At 40.1% G+C, this 17,265-nt stretch overlaps 1 protein-coding gene across 1 annotated transcript; it reads left to right on the plus strand.

The window, feature by feature from the left end:
• The first annotated feature begins 3,577 nt into the window (after positions 1-3,577).
• Positions 3,578-4,126, plus strand: TMEM275 (transmembrane protein 275). Its single transcript, XM_070941087.1, has one exon. It carries the CDS (start codon positions 3,578-3,580, stop codon positions 4,124-4,126), a length of 549 nt encoding a protein of 182 aa, XP_070797188.1.
• Positions 4,127-17,265: the final 13,139 nt, after the last annotated feature.

A 17,265-nucleotide genomic window follows, 5' to 3' on the forward strand; every position in this document is an offset into this window, starting at 1 on the left:
GGCCAGATCTAAGCACCCCGCCGGCCCACAGGCCTTGAGTTTGACACCCCTGTCTTAGAGGTCACATAGACATATGTTTTTCATAATGATCTATCCTTAACTTGATTCGTCTGGTCTTCTAATAGTGCACCCGTCACAATTATAAGTGATTCCCTCCATGTTTTTTTTTTTTTTAAATTTGATTTATATGCTGCCCTTCTCCGGCGGCTTACAGTGCGTTAAGCAACAGCCTTCATACTTTTGTATATTTTTATACAAAGTCAGCTTATTGCCCCCACAAACTGGGTCCTCAATTTACCTACCTTAGAAAGGATGGAAGGCTGAGTCAACCTTGAGCCTGGCGAGATTCGATCTTACTTTAATTGCAGACAGCTAGTGTTAAGTTACAGTGCTTAGTCTGTTGAGCTATCCAGGCTCAACAGACTGTTTGTCTTCTCCTTCTTTTTCCTTCCACCTTTCTCAGCATTAAAGCTTTCTCCAGAGAGCTAGGTCTTTGTATCATATGAGCCTGGTCATTTGTACCTCAAACTTGGGATAAATTTGCTTGATTGTTTTCTTGGCTACCTAAAAGACACTACAATAGAGAAATATTAAATATTACAACTATTCTGAGTTCAGTGTTCTTTTCCCCCAAATCCTATGAAATTTTTAAGAAACATCTAAATCTGATGAAACCCACTCACAGGAAATTGTGACAGATTTTGTCCCAACATCTAAAGATTAAGTGCTCTTTTAACCATAAAAATAACTTTAAGAGGCATAAATGTTTGTTCGAGTGGACAACACAACTATAATCTGAGCCAATTCAAGACAATGTCCTTGTATCTCCTATCTCCCATGTGTGATTGCAGCAGCTCTCTCCTCTCCAGACTTAAATAATTATTTTAGCTTTACAATTATTTTAAAGTTCAGGAAACTCGTTAGAGGATTTCCCCATGCTTCCAGTTCTAAAGCATAAGCAAGCCATCTTCTACATTAAAACCGTGGCTTGAGGCTATTCTATCTTCTGGGCAGGATTCAATATTTGGAACACAGAAGCAGCAAGTTCTTACCCAAGTAATTATTTGAGTTTAACCTAATTTAGCTGGGAATGAAGGACAAAACTGCAAATAAAGTAAGTAAGAGTAAAAAAAAAACTAAGATAAGTTGCTGGGGTGGGATATGAAAAATTGTCAAGGATATCCATGGTGCTACTTATTAAAATTTTTTGACTTACTCTGAATATGTAGCCTTAGTTGCTTCAGCTCCAAGTCTGATATAGCGATGGGCTGATGTCAAGTCCACCAAGGTAAATGGAATATCTTTGAGCATAGTCCCAAAGGTGCTTTTTCAAGAGGCAACTGGACTTTCTGTTTTTTCTTTGAAGATGTTTCGCTTCTCATGCAAGAAGCTTCTTCAGCAGTGAATGGCTGGTGGGGAATAGAAGGATTTATACTCCTAGCAGACAGCTGGTCATTTGCATTCTTTTAGTGAGTTGTTAAGGCCACCTGGAGGCTTATCTGTGTTGTCAGGGTCACCTGAGTTCTGCACATGGGTGTGGAGCCTCCTTGGAACTGGTTGTAGACTGGAGATAGATGATGTTGTATCTCTCCCCCTCTGATGAGAGAGGGTGTTCAATTTTGACATATTGTAGATTGCCTCTTTGACCCCTCTTTCAAACCAGTGGTCCCCTCTGTCCAAAATGTGGACTTTGCTGTCTTCAAAAGGGTAGCCTTTGTCTTTTAAATGCAGATGGACTGCTGAATCTTGTCCTGATGGGTTTGTTCTCCTATGTTGTGTTATGTGTTTATGAAGTGGCTGTTTTGTTTCCCCAATGCACAGATCTACACATGGCTTACTGCAACGTGTACTGCACGTTGCTCAGTTTGTGTGTGGGTGTTTTATCCTTGGGGTGGACAAGCTTCTGCCTTAGTGTATTCTTCGGTTTGAAGTATGCACGTATATTGTGTTGGCTGAAGATCCTCCTGAGAACATACATGCCAAATCAGGTGCTAGTTTGCTTCCAGGTCCAATTCAAGGTGCTGGTTAGAACTTTTAAAGCCCTAAATTGCATGGTACCAGATGCAATTATTTGTGGGACTGTCTCTCCTCAATGCTATCCCATTAGAATGGGCGAGTTGCAGGTTCCATCAGCCAAGGAACTTCTGTTAATGGGATTCAGAAAGAGAGACTTTTTTGCTGTGATTCTCATCCTCTGGAACATCATTCCCCCAACATGAGGTTAGCACCAGACTAGCTGGTCTTCTGTAAAGCCCTCAAATCTTGGATATACTACCAGGCTTGGGATTCCAAGGAAATGGGGCACCTGTTAAATAGTTACCCTGTGCATAGTTAGACTGCATGCCCCTGTCTTTTTGTTACCATATACTTTTAAATGTGGTGTTTAACTGCTTTTAATAAATTTTAATGTTGGAAAGCTGTGATTTTTATGTTTTCATTGTATACTCTGCCCAGAGTAACATGTGAGCGAGATGAGCAACCAAATAAATTTAATAAATAATGAATGGATGCAAGAAACGTTTTAGAATAACGAAATAAGACAGGTATAAATATTAATCAAGAGCGAACTGGTAGCAAAGGTAAGTGAAACCCACCACTGATTCAAAGGGCCAATGAATTATATAGTCGCCGCTTAACACTGAAACTTTTGTCCCTATGCAGAGATGATGGGACTACTCATCACACCCTTTGAAGCCAAGCTAGATAGCGAGAGGGTATGCAATACATCTGGAGGATGTGGAAGGCTGCCATAGTTACGTAGCCAGAATATTGATTGAATCCCTAATAAAGCCAAGGTTTAGCAAGACTGTGCAAGGCTTCAGGCCTTTGAATTGAAGTGTTGTACATGGTCTTTCGGCTGGTTTCCAGACTAGCATCATCCATTTCAATCCATCACGGTTCTTTAATGAAGTGTTTGTGGCTATATTTGATGGGAGAGATTGGAGGGGGAAAAAAGAGGAAAGGAATGGTATAAATCAATTGAGTTAGCACATCAATTGAATTTAGTAGTTAGGATGAGACAGGTGCTGAGCGCAGAACTCCTGTAGCTTTACAAAGATTCATTGCCAGCAGCAGAGGACGGAATAACCATTCTTTCAAATGTGACTGCTCAACCAAGGATATTTAGATTGACCAAGGTTTCAAGCCAGAGCTGGCTCACCCCATAGGCATGGCACACAACCGTTCCTTTAGCCTGGAAGGCGCGACTAATTCCAACTGAGATTTCTCCTTATCTGTCTTTTGATCTCTGGGGGTAGTTTGGGACAAGTAGAAGCTGCCATGTTATTAATTTGACATTAATTCCACATTCAGATTTTACATCTCTAGTAAATGCACAGATGTGCTTCTCTGAAGAGCCAGCTGCTGTAATGTAAACACTCACTTGCAGAGATGAATACATGAACTGGAATATTTTACTCCGTGTGAATCTTTGTAAGTAGCATGAATGATGTATGTTTACTTATTTGCCTTTCTTGCTTTTTATTTTTTTGACAGAAATTCAAAAGAGTGGCCATCTTATTGGTCCCATGAATATTTTGCAGTGAAGTCCAGGGGCATTTTTGAGACACTTGCCAACATGTTCATGGACAAGAACAGTACTCCTTTATCCAAGAAACCAAACAAGAAAAAAACCAGGCCTCAGGGTTTGCCTTCTCCAGCTCTTTGCTGTGCCTGTGGGCTTTGCATCATGCTAGCAGGTATTAACATCACTCTGGTAGGAGCGTTTGCTTTTGGGACTTTCCTGCCTGTCAACAACCCTCCCATCATCATTGGTCCCATCCTTCTGGTGGTGGCATTCACTTTCTTTGGAGCTTGTTGCATTTGCAGCCGAAGGCCCCCTGCTCATACCACAAGAAAATTCAAGCCAGGAGCCAATATTGGACTCATCAAGCCTGGGAACACAGCCTTTGAAATTGAAACAAGTGAACATACTGTGCAAGACACAACAGCTGTGCAGTTGAGCCCAACCAACTCTCCAATGTCTTCCAAAAGGTCCACGCCAATCCACGAGAATTCGAAGACCTGTACACTTTTTACAATGGATAACAATGGTCCAGTTGCAAAATATACAGCAGGGGGAGAATCGATACATCTGAATTTGCCCAGAGACGTTGCCATGTCATAAACCAAACTGGAGAATATTTATGAGTATGTGGGTAGAAGGCACTTCAACACAACCAGATGGTTAGATAAGTTTCCAACACAGCAAGCATCTGGAATCCAATTTAGATTTGACCAGCTCATGCATTAGAATATATTGAGAAATTTAAGGGAAAGACACAATAAGGTGGCAATTAGTAATCAATACACAGCTGTGATGGGAAGTGCCAGACACTGGTGGAAAAAGTCTGAATTTTCAGCAGTGACATTAAAATGAAAGATGGAATACATAAATCAATAGCATGCAGCTACTGATTCATTATATTAATGGGTTGGTGAATAATAATGTGATGATAAGGTTTGTGTGATGCAAGGCAGTAGAAAATTACAGATTCTTTCATGAATGTTAGAAAGAAGAGTGGATTGTACGGAATATTGATTACAAATGAAAGAGAATTGGTATTCTGATTTAAGTGGTCACTTTGCTTCTCTTGAGGCTATTTGATATACTACTTTAATGCTATCAAAATGAATTTTCCTCTTGATTTTATCACATTCTTATTGCATTTGGTAGATGAGAAAGGTTACTTAAATTAATGAACATCAGATAGCATATTATCTTTTCTCCATCCTCTGCTTTTCGGAATCAGTTGTTACACATGTATCTGGCAGCTGAGTCAGACACGTTGGGTTGTATATGAACATCTGATATATACTATATCATGGAAAATTTAAAAAAATGAGAAAATGTGAGAATAGACAAAATGCACCATGTAACAAGGGACATGGTGTAAATCAATGAAAGATGATTTACATTTACTGTAGTTTGGGATCTATAGGATTGTCTTATCCTAAATCGGTCCTTTAAGATGTACGCTATGGAGGCATACAGAGATGTATATATTACATGCCATTTGAGAAGGGACCACAATGTCCATAATAGAAACTTGGCCAGCTTTGCATCTTAGGAGATCTTTCTCGTGGGGAAAATAGTAACCAGACCTTTCCTTATGCAACAAATTGTGTGCTCTTATGTAATGTTTGTCAGTGAAAGAATCTCTTTTGTTGTTCTTTCCAATCACTTCAGACCAATTTACTTCTCAGTGACTTTAATGAGGATGGTGCTTGTTTGCAAATAAAGCAGACTTTATGTTTGGATAATTACTGTGAGTGGTGTCTGCAGACTATGGTTAAGAAAGAAGAAGAAGAAGTCAAGTTGGCAAATGCAAAAAACAAAAAAAACAGGCAGAGCTTTGATAACCTGTTTCAGCCACCATCTTGGCTGTTGTGATTATACCCTGCAGATGCCCCTCATTAGGGTCAATACAGGCTGAAAAGCTCTAAAGGTGCACGAAGAACATGGCAAGCATTGCTAATCCAATCCAAGTCCTTTGTTCAACTTCAGTTTGACTCACTGTTTACTTCTAGATATTGTTTGTCTCCTATGTATCATATTTAGGTGGATGGCTTGTCTGCTTTTGCTTTCTTTGGCAGCAGTCCAGTGATTGTTTACATGCTTAGTTGAGAAATGTAAGCTCCAGTTGGAATGTCCAAGAACTCTTCGTCATCTAAATGCTCTCCTGCCCCCTCTTTTCTGTGTCTTATATTTCATAAAATGTTCTGATTCTTTTGATTCTTCCATTTCATAATTCTGGCAGAGATTGGAATTTTTGTTTGGATTCATCTTGTTTTCTGTTTTTGCAATGTTAGCCAAAAAAATACTTAGGGAAGGGAACCAAAAGAACTTGATGGCACCTTGCCGTCTTTTAAACGATATGGGATGAATTCAAAACAGAATCCATAAATTAGCATAAATTGAACATAAACATAAATTATGCAGAAAATGAAAGAGAAATGAAGGGAGAGGTTGACAGTATTGGTATCTTCTTTACAAAAGTGTTAAATTCCAGCTGATGAGGAATGTTTGATATCATTTTGAAAAGCTCTGGAAATTGCATGTCAATGTTCTGCTTTTGTTGCTTATTATTTTGACTCATGAAAAAATAGTAAATAATTTTTATGTCAAGAGACTGATTATCACTTTCCCTTTGACTGCATCTACAACCAAAATGAGATGCTCTAGAACAGGGGTCTCCAACCATGGCAACTTTAAGCCTGGCGGACTTCAACTCCCAGAATTCCCCAGCCAGCAGGGAGTTGAAGTCTGCCAGGCTTAAAGTTGCCATGGTTGGAGGCCTGTGCTCTAGACCAATAAGCAGAACTGAGGCAGTTGCCGCAAGTTTCTTTTCTCTCTCTCCCACTTTCCCCCTCCAATCCCTGTAGATGCTTCTGTGCATTGGCCATTTGTTAGGTGGAGTAAAAGCTATATTAAAGGCTACAATACAGATCCCCTAGCTTTTGACTTGATACTGCAAACTCTCTTAGGTCAGATGACAGTCTAGCAGATTGAAATGGGGGCAGAGCTGAATTGGGCAGGCCAAGTTATCTCTAATAAAAACGAGCTCTAGGATTTCCCTTTGAAAGTATGTATTTAAAAAAAAAACACGTGTAGGGCTGCGTCATAGTTTCCTGGATACGTTTTAGGTCCTTTATTTGTGCCTTCTGTATAAATCCTCTATAACACGATCTCTTTTGTAAAGAGGTTGCATTACAGGGCTGGGTAAGGGTTCCTTCTGATGAATATGTCAGAACATGGGGATAATGGAATGTCAGATCAATAAGAGGTAGAACATGCATGCAACATATATTTAGCCTGTGAGAAGATGTGACTGAATCATGCAGCTTCCACCAGATGAATAATCTAAAGTGAATTCTATCTGGAAAGAGATTCATCAAAGGTCCCGAGGATTCTACATCATACTACCTGGTAGTAAGTGTAATTTAATCCAGGGGAAGATAAATTCTAAGTTAAAAAGCATAGGATTGCACATTAAGAGCAATTGATATAGCAAGAATGAAGAGAATTGCTTTCAGCAAAGACAAGCATTCAAATCTCACTTAAGAAAGTATTCGTGGTTTATCTTGTAATAAGTTTGAACAGCTAATTACATTTCCATTGTGCTGGTACCTAATTATTATTGAAATGTTTTATGGTAAATTAACTCCAATTGCAGATTTAAAAAAAAAGACACAGCCACTTGCATGTGACGTTCTGTCTTTTTGCTAGCAAGATACTAACACCTAAGAATTCTCTCAAGATATCATCAAAAAATATCTAACATTTGAAAGAGATTTTCATGGAAGGTCAATATCTTTTCAGCAAAACCATTGAAAAGACAAATGGGTGTGAGTTATTTTTATTTTTCAGTGTTTTTTGGTCTTCAAAATGTTATTAGTTTTGCATACTAAGGAAGTTCTTGGGTTATTTTAAAAAACAAAGCAAAACAAAACAAACATCTGTCAGAATTCATTAAGAGAATATTGGAAAAAAGGGGAGAGTGTGGAATTCTGATTGGTTCTATTTGGTTCCAATCTGGATATATGTGGAATCACATCGATTTCATTGTGCAAATTGCTTGTGACAAGTTCTGTATGGAAAATCAGTCTTTGAAGTTTAACATGTGGTTATGTTCTGGTATCAGTTTCCATGTTTACAAAAGCAATTGGCTGTTTAACACATTTTCAGTGCTCTCCATGTGTTCAATAAAATATATTCGGATACGATCTTGGTTTTCTGCAGCTAATCTGGGAAGCCTCCTTCTTTTCAGTGGAAACATACTGTTACTTTAAGAAAACGACATTGGATCTGTTAAAAAAAAGGTCAACAGCTTTCCAATGGTGTATGGGTAATCATAAGAACTGGAGATGAGAATGATTACCTACACTTATAGACTTTTAGACTGTATGTGACAACCTCTTCAGAACTATTTAGCCTTGATTCTACTGTGCTCTGCCAGTCTGTTGCTCTTCTAGCACACCATTAGATCCATGAGTCACTGGAAAACATAAGAGTTACTCAGAAAAAAATCAGGTGAGTTCAGAAAAGAAGGAAATGTTTGCTCTCACGAAGTCATGGGTTCTTTCGGTCTTGCTGGATGATTTGATGGGTCTAAGTTACCGGTGTGATCTTAACTTTAGATGTCGGGCTTTGAAAACTGAGTCAGTGTTTATATCTAGTACTAAATATCAGCTGCACAAGTAAAAATAAGAATAAAGAGCCACCTTTGGAATGACACAGAAGAAAATAGATGATTTATTTTATTAATTTTTATTAAATTTAAAGATGATAACAGTAGACCATAATTTCTTCATCATTCATTCACTGATGGGCAAAACAAGGCAAGGTAAATCTGTATTGGAGCCCTTATTTGGATGAGGCATGACAGTGACAATGATGGTCCAAGCTAGAATTGCTTTTTATAACAAAGAGCACAGTACAGTCTTCATTGTCTTTCTAATATGGGCAAGAAGCATAGTATTGGTGATCCTTCAAGTCTGAAGAAGACACACTGTGAAGATGGATGATGGCTCTTCAGTCCCAGTCTGGAAACACAAATTCTAGTACAATGGGGCATTGGAAGTTCATTGTTATAATAACTGTGGGTATTATTCTGTGATGCCACTCATTGTCCATCCATTTTTGGTGGTACCCATCTTCAAAACCGGTGTAGGCTTCATAACACAGGACTTGCCAGTGGGTTATGTCAGCAGTTGCCTTGCCTGGATGTTCCCTTGCCTGCATGTCACAGTGATGTAGGGTTTGCTTCACAGTGTCCTTGCAGTAGTGCTTGTATGAATGATCTTAAATTCTCTTTCTGATCTCCAATTTACCATAGAACAGGGGTGTCAAACTCGCATCATCACGGAGTCGTCACGTGATGTATCACAACTCCCCCCCCTTTGCTAAACTGGACATGGGCATGGCCAGTGCGTGATGCATCCAGGCTGCGGGTCACGAGTTTGACAGCCCTGCCATAGAGCAACTGGCAAGGCATAGGATGATTGTCCATTCTGATTATGTGTCCCATCCACCTCATCTGAGTCTGGTAATCAGGATTTAATGCTGGTGGACTCCAGAACTTCATGAGGCTGGGGAATTCTAGGAGTTGAAATCCACACATCTTAAAGTTGGAAAAGTTGAGAAACACTGGATTAGATATTAGGACTGTTAATCAAAGCATGATAGTGCAGAGTACCTCCTTTTCAATGAGAGAAAACTGAAGAAAGAAAGATATGGGAGCTGTTCTCTCAAAGATAGGTCAAAGGCAGCTCAAAATCCTAACTCTGGAAAAACCTCCATTTGTCAGGTTCATATATATTTAGTGCCGAAGAAGCAATATGTATTCATTTTTCTATCTTGAAAACCGGGGGGGGGGGGGGGGAGGTAGTATTAAATAGAACTTGCTCTTAAAAAAAACAAACTAACAAAATTTGCTGAACTTTAAATTGTACTTAGAACATCATTAACTTATATTAAATTTACCATCCCAAAATAATGGCAACTGATGGTATCTTGCCTTACGAAATAAAAAAATCAAAGCCCATAAAAAGTTTTGGGATAGATTATCCCGAGACTCTGAAATAAGACAATCTCACAAATGTAGGACAGCATGAAGAACATAGGTTATTTTTCCCTCTCCACCAAACCTGGATGAAGCAGTTAACCAAGCACAGTTACAGTAACAGAGTTCGAAGGGACCTTAGAGGTCATCTAGTCAATCCCCAGTTTACACAGGAGACCTGTACTAGGGATTCGAACCGCCAAACTGCCGACCTTTCTGATTGACAATCTCAGTGTCTTAGTCACTGAGCCACCTAGTCAAGCAGCATAAATTCAACTGGGTGTAGTAAAAATTACTGGTGGGTAAATCTAGTACGGCCTTTGATTCTGGGTTTAGACAAATTCTTTCAAGAAGAATTATCTGCTGTCTCTGGTGGTGTCTTTTTTATATATTGAATGGTTGATGGATACATTTGATCACTGAAGCTCTTCCAATCCTTGCATCATCATGCATGGCCCAGACTATTTTCACAAGACGTTGTGAACCACAAATTACATATTAGTTTAATGTACCGTGTGAAATCTTGATTAAAATCATGATACTTGCCATGCAAAAGTATCCTTAAGCAGGAGATCCCTGCCAATGAAGGGAAAACGTAGGGACCACTTACTCTGAAAGGCCCATTACAGGGGTGAAATGCTCCTGGTTCGGACCGGATCGCCCAATCTGGTAGCGATGGCGGCCAGTGGTTCAGAGAACTGGTAGCAAAAATCCCTGTGCCCCTCCCCCCCCACCATGCCCAGCTGAGCCACACAATCATTAGAGGCTTTTTAAAAACTTTTAAAAGCATTTTTTCTACAACCTCTTCCAACAAAAAAATGCTTTTAAAAGTTTTTTTAAAAAAAGCCTCTGATGATCCCGCGGCTCAGCTGGGATCGTCAGAGGCTTTTCAAAGCATTTTTTTCTGCAACCTCTTGGCTGAAGAGGTGGTAAAAAAAATGCTTTGAAAAGTCTCTGACGATCCCAGCTGAGTTGCCTGATTGGCAGAGGCTTTTCAAAGCATTAGAAAAAAATGCTTTGAAAAGGTTTTTTTTAAAAAAAGTTGGCCACACCTACCCAGTCACATTACCACCCCCCCACCCCACCAAGCCACGCACACAGAACCGGTAGTAACAAATTTTACATTTCACCCCTGGCCCAAAACCTTGATATTTGTAACCAAGTGGCACCTACAGCCATCTCTTATGATTAGAGTAGCTTCCCTCCCCCTCCCCTTGCTAGCAGGATTAATTTTGAGAGAAAACTTGCCCCCAGGCTAATGCTAGAATTGTCTTTGATTTCATGGCTAGGATGATTAGTAGGGTCTGAATATCCAAGAGTAATGAGATTAAGGAGACTGTGAAAGACGGGCAGAATGAGAGACTTTTGCTCAAGATTAAAGTGTAACAGAGTAATTTTAAAGGCTTAGTTATTCAAAACACTGGCTAATTAAATGGCACCAAGGAATCTTCAGTCTTAAAACAGGTTAGCCACCAGACATATTGCCTTAATTGGTACCCGCAGAGAAAGCAAAACATAACCTGGTGTATACTTTTTAGCCTATCTCTTACTAGAAGGAGTATGGTAGTTGCATATCAAAATGCTTGCAAAGTGGTAGACATACCAAGTGCATTGTTCATACACCTTGAGCATCACAGCTTTCACCAAATGAATAAATCTTGGAATGGCTTATCCTGGATCTTTTAAAATATCAACGGAAAGGAGACTTTTAACTTATACAACTTTGCTCTGCTGAGGATTGAACTAAAAGAGAAGGGCGACGTTACCAGCATTATTAAAAGTTCTTACAGACTACAGCAGGGGTCTCCAACCTTGGCAACTTTAAGACTTGTGGACTTCAACTCCCAGATAACGAGGGCTCTGCGTTGGAGGCAAAGAGGGGGCCAGGGCCGTATGCCAGTCATTAGCTGCCTTTGGAGTCAGACATCAGTGAGACAGACGAACAGCTGGAGCCTGTTCCCAGTGGGCGCATGGGCAGAGTTGCCAGATGAAAGGAACAGCTAAAGAACAAGGGTCGACTTGGGAGTAAAGCCACAGGTGGATGTTGAATGGCCCCTCCCATAGGAAATAAAGAGGAGCGAAGGGGAGGGGAGTTTGCAGGAGACAATTAGTTCATGTTTTGCTGGCTGAGGAACTCTGGGAGTTGAAGTTCCCAAGTCTTAAAGTTGCCAAGGTTGGAGACCCCTGGATTACAGGGCATCCAAGGGCTAATTCGGTGCAGCTGAGTACATGACTATTGAGAAGAACCATGGGAATGCATAGATGACCATGGCAGAGGACAAGACATGTGCACTATTATTTTATTCACTACAATCTCTGCCAAGTAACCAAGAAGGGAAAATAGGAAGTCAATCTTGCAAATACCAGAATGGTCTTGGAGAGACACTTGCATTTGGCAAACAAAGATAGTGAGAATATGTAACATGAATTTGTGTACAATTTGTGATGAGAGAGAGCATGAGAGAAGGCAATTAGAACTGCGGTGCTAATTTTCATTTGTACCCTTGATTTGATGCTATTGAAACAACCAAATGATTGATGTGACATTTTGTAGTTGCCAAGGGCACATTTCCAATGTGTACAAGGTACTGGAAGGAGTCCTCCGGAGTGAGAACAAAATGTACATTTAATTGGGAAGAGGGAAGAAAGTTAATTAGCAACATAGCATTGAACTTTTGTGTTTATATGCCCAATTTGAAACAACTCTGTTCAGTATTAATTTTGCTAGCCTGAAAGTTCAATTTATGTTGGAGAATGTGAAGTAAGCTATGAAAGAGTCTATGAAAGTTCCACTGTTTGCACCTTTGCAAAATCAGTCTGAACAAAGCTGAATTGCAGGGATGTATGTGTGATTGTGGAAAAGAACTGACTTGATGAAGATCTATCTTGCTTTCCCTTTCTGGGAGCAATACAGTAAAAATCCTTGGTACATCTTCAAGTAATTATTTTGGGCTCCAGCTATTCAAAACCTATTTTGAAAGATTGGGGGATGGAATTATACCGGATTGTCTTGGATCTTTTCCACTGCCATGATTGTCTATACAAGGAGATGTTGCAGTTCCACCAAATAAGATTTGATCATTTACCAAATGTCCTGATAAAAAAAAAAAAACACTTCCCCACCTTTCTTCTCCTGTTTCTCTGCTTCTCTGTTACATAACTGCCATAAAACCTCAGAGAGAACATGTTGATCAATGTGCGAATGTGCTTGAGAAACAGGATTATAGTGAAGCTCCAACAAGTGGTTTCATGGCCCGCTGGGGAATTGTGGGACATGAAAGTCCACATAGGTTTAAGATTGGGAATTACTGCTTTAGAGTTATGAACCTCCAACTTCACTGTTCTGTGACAGATACAAATCTGAGAGCAAGAGAATTTAATAAAATATGTCCAATCCTCCTCTGCGATTTGTTTAAAAGCAGCAAAGGTCTGGGTTTTTAAAAATATTGTATTTGTGATACATCTTGATTTTTAGCCTTCACCAAAAGGGAGCCAAGAACTAGCATGGGACAAGGAGGGGGAGAGCTGCAAGATTGCCTTTATCTTCCAATTAGGGGCTTGGCTTCTGCAGAATTAAGTGAGCCATGAAGCCATGGTGGGAGGCCTTGCAAACCTTCTAATGTAATCACCAATTGTACTTATTAAATTATCCTGCAACAGAGAAGAGTTGAGCAAGACCTCCTGCACGTAGTAACCCAGAGCAGAAAGGTGGAATCTTGCCATTAGAGTTTTCCCATTTTGCCCTGACATGGAAATTAGCATCATTGATCTGAATGAAACAGATCTGGACTTGTTTCCAACCTTTACGGCTCTAAAGCGTGTCTTTGAGAGATCTTCGGCTTGACACTGTAAATATATCTCTTTAAAATATCACATTTCTTCCCCTCGTTTGTGGCAGCAGCCATGTTCCTCTCCTAGTTTCCATGGATGGATTAGCCTGTCCAGAATCACCGTTTTGTGGAAGCCTCCTGGCTCCTTTGGAAAAGCAAAATCCCATCGGTTCATATTAAAGTATTTTCCACTTAGTGTAATTTGTTCTGAGTGATGTTTAGTGGAAGATAAGCATTGCAAACCCTTGCTCTGTGTTAATACCATCAATATGATATATGCCATAATATCACAGTATATAGAATAGAACAGAACAGAACATAATAGAATAGAATAGAAAAACAGAGTTGGAAGGGATCTTGGAGGTTTTCTAGTCCAATCCCCTGCCTAGGCAGGAAACCGTACACCACTTCAGACAAATGGTTATCCAACATCTTTAAGAACTTCTAGTGTTGGAGCATCCACAATTTCTGGAGGCAAGTTGTTCCACTGATTAATTGTTCTAACTGTCAGAAAATTTCTCCTTAGTTCTAAATTGCTTCTCTCCTTGATTAGTTCCCACCCATTGCTTCTTGTTCTACCCTCAGGTGCTTTGGAGAATAGCTTGACTCCCTCTTCTTTGTGGCAACCCCTGAGATATTGGAACACTGCTATCATGTCTCCCCTAGTCCTTCTTTTCATTAAACTAGACATACCCAATTCCTGCAACCATTCTTCATATGTTTTAGCCTCCAGTCTCCTAATCATCTTTGTTGCTTTCCTCTGCACTCTTTCTAGATTCTAGATTCATATATTACATGATTATATACTCTGGCATAATAAAAAAGAAAGCTGTAAGCTGATACCAACCTGGATATCCTCCAGAAATCATGCTGAATAGGGAAGGTGACCCCTGAAGGCCAGCACATCTGGAAAACATTGATTTGGGGAAGGGTGGATTAGAAGATTGGAGACAAAAATATCCCACAGGGAGGTAAAACCCTAAATCTTGGGATTTGGTTAGCTAAGCACTGGGTGGGTATGAAGATGAACTGAAATTGAAATATCTACAGCAGGGCTGTCCAAGCATGGCAACTTTAAGACCTGTGGGCTTCAATTTCCCATTCTGGCTGGGGAATTCTGGGAGTTGAAGTCCAGAGGTCTTAAAGTTGCCAAGGTTGGACAGCCCTGATTTACAGTATGAGACTAAGGAAGAAAAGGCATAGTATGAAGTAGTTGATGGGGTTAATGGAGGCAAGCATGGCTTGCGAGAATAAAAATCTATACAGCAGTGTTTCTCAACCTTAACAACGTTAAGATTATGTAGACTTCAGTTCTGAGAATTCTCCAGTCAGCCACACAGGGCTAAACTTTAGATCTATGTACATTTCCTTTCTTACGTTTTCTTTAACGCCCACTTACTTAATTGGACTTACTATTTGTTGCTTCTGAACTTTGATTGGCATAATGTTACTGACTCTAAATGCATTGCTGTCTGTGGGGAAGGGAGATTAGAGGGCCTGGCTGATGAAAGCAGCATTGTTTCTACAGGAGTGATGTCACACACTTGCCCCCAAAGGGCAGAGCTTATGCTGTTTTTTTTTGTTTTTTTTTAATTTGATTTATATGCCGCCCTTCTCCGGAGACTCAGGACGGTTTACAATGCGTTAAGCAATAGCCTTCATACTTTTGTATATTTTATACAAAGTCAGCTTATTGTCCCCACAAACTGGGTCCTCATTTCACCTACCTTAGAAAGGATGGAAGGCTGAGTCAATCTTGAGCCTTGGAGAGATTCGAACCAGCAGAAATTGCTGGCAGGCAGCTGTGTTAATGACAGGGTGCACTAAACCACTGTACTATCAAGGCTCTTTTTTGTCATTTGGATGAAAGTGACACAATTTTATGCAGGCCACTATCTCAGGGATTTATGTCATGGGTATGCTTTTATATCTACTACATATCTATATCTATATCTATTATATCTATTTTATATCTACATACATACAGGTAATCCTTGATTTATCTAGCGACCGTTCGAAGTTATAACGACACTGAAAAAAGACTGTTTTTCACACTTATGACCACTATAGCACTCCCATGAACATGTGGTCAAAATTCAGATGCTTTGGCAGTATCCTGGGGTCATGTGAGCTCCTCCTGTCCTGTAAGCTTCTGACAAGCAAAGTCGATGGGGAAACCAGATTCACTTAACAATCATGTTACTACCTTAATAACTGCAATGATTCACTTAACACCGGTGCCAAGAAAGGTCGTAAAATGGGACAAAGCTCATTTAGCAAATGCCTCACTTAGCAACAGAAATGTTAGGCTCCATTTCGAGGACTGCCTGAATTGCCAAAAGAAACACCGTGTATGCAGCATTTCACTTGTCAGTTGCACTGCCTAGTTAAGTTTACACGGAAATCGTTTCCACGCTGCTATCCACCAGTCAATGCTGTAGACTAGAGACTGTAGCTCTAGTCTTTGATTCTGGTAATAGGATGAAATATGGGAAAGATAAAGCTGAAGGATCGCCAATAGATTGGATATCTCACCTTTACTGTGCAGTAGAGGAAAATACAAGAGGCATTGCCCTCTGGTGGCTGATTTAAAAGTTAACCCACAAGTTAACTTAGCTCACTTGCTACAGAGATTCATAGTAGGGCTGGGCAAAGATTACCTGTGCTGGCTCAGGAATTCTGGGCGTTGGAGTCCACAAGTCATAAAAGGGGTTATCATTCCCCACTTCTGATTTAGCCGGATCCTCATATCAAAAAGTCTGTGATTTCTTTTGTGCAGGTCTAGAGAATAACATGCTCCATCTCATTCTAAATCCGGGAGAGTTATTCAGAAAAACCTGAACTGAACTTCTAAGAGGAGGAAGAGGAGAATGAAAAAACCGCTGCTTGCCACAATTGTTGTCCTGAAACATGGGAAGAGTTGGTTCATTTGAATATGTGCTGTGCTTTAAAATGCTAAAGAGACGGTTCGGTCTACTGCAGTGGTGAAATGTAAAATTTGTTACTACCGGTTCTGTAGGCATGGCTTGGGGGAGGGGGTTGTAATGTGACTGAGTGGGCGAGGCCAACTTTTTTTTTTTAACTTTTAAAACCATTTTTTCTACAACCTCTTCGGCCGAAAAATGCTTTTAAAACTAAAAAAAAAAAAAAAAAGCCTCTGATGATCCCAGCTGAGTTGCCTGATCGTCAGAGGCTTTTTTTTTCTTTTAAAAACATTTTTTCTACAACCTCTTCAGCCAAAGAAGAGGTTGTAGAAAAAAATGCTTTTAAAAGCCTCTGACGATCCAGCAAATCAGCTGGGATTGTTTTTTAACTGTTAAAAGCATTTTTTTGGCCGAAGAGGTTGTAGAAAAAATGCTTTTAAAAATATGAAAAAAAAAGCCTCTGATGATTGCGCGGCTCAGCTGGGCATGGGGGGGGGCAGGGATTTTTGCTACCGGTTCTCCGAACCACCCGCTGCCATCTCTATTGGATCGGGCGATCCAGTCCAGACCGGCAGCATTTCACCCCTGGTCTATTGTATATGAGAGGATGAAGCAACATAGAGAGACTGATCTGCTAATTTCTCAGCAAGCCTCTCTACAGGGTAACCATTGTGATTAAATGTTCTTTAAAGTTCTCTGAGTATTGTTGATCCCTTGCCTGTGTGTGTAGGTGCTGTTTTTTTTTTCTGTTGCAAGAAAAGTTACTTTTTTTAAAAAAAATGGTCTTGCAAAGGAATGAGAGAAAAGAAATAACCCAATAACACTTCCACCTGCTGGAAGCCTCAATGGAGCCTCAAACACTAGGCCTCTATGCAGTGGTGGGATCCTGCCGGTTTAACAACCGGTTTGGTGATCACACGCTGCGCGTGCGTGCACAGTTTTACGAAA

This window comes from Pituophis catenifer, unplaced genomic scaffold (assembly GCF_029215685.1).
Source record: "Pituophis catenifer annectens isolate HBS135680 unplaced genomic scaffold, rPitCat1.0.hap2 SCAF_3, whole genome shotgun sequence".
NCBI classification, from domain to species: Eukaryota; Metazoa; Chordata; class Lepidosauria; order Squamata; family Colubridae; genus Pituophis; species Pituophis catenifer.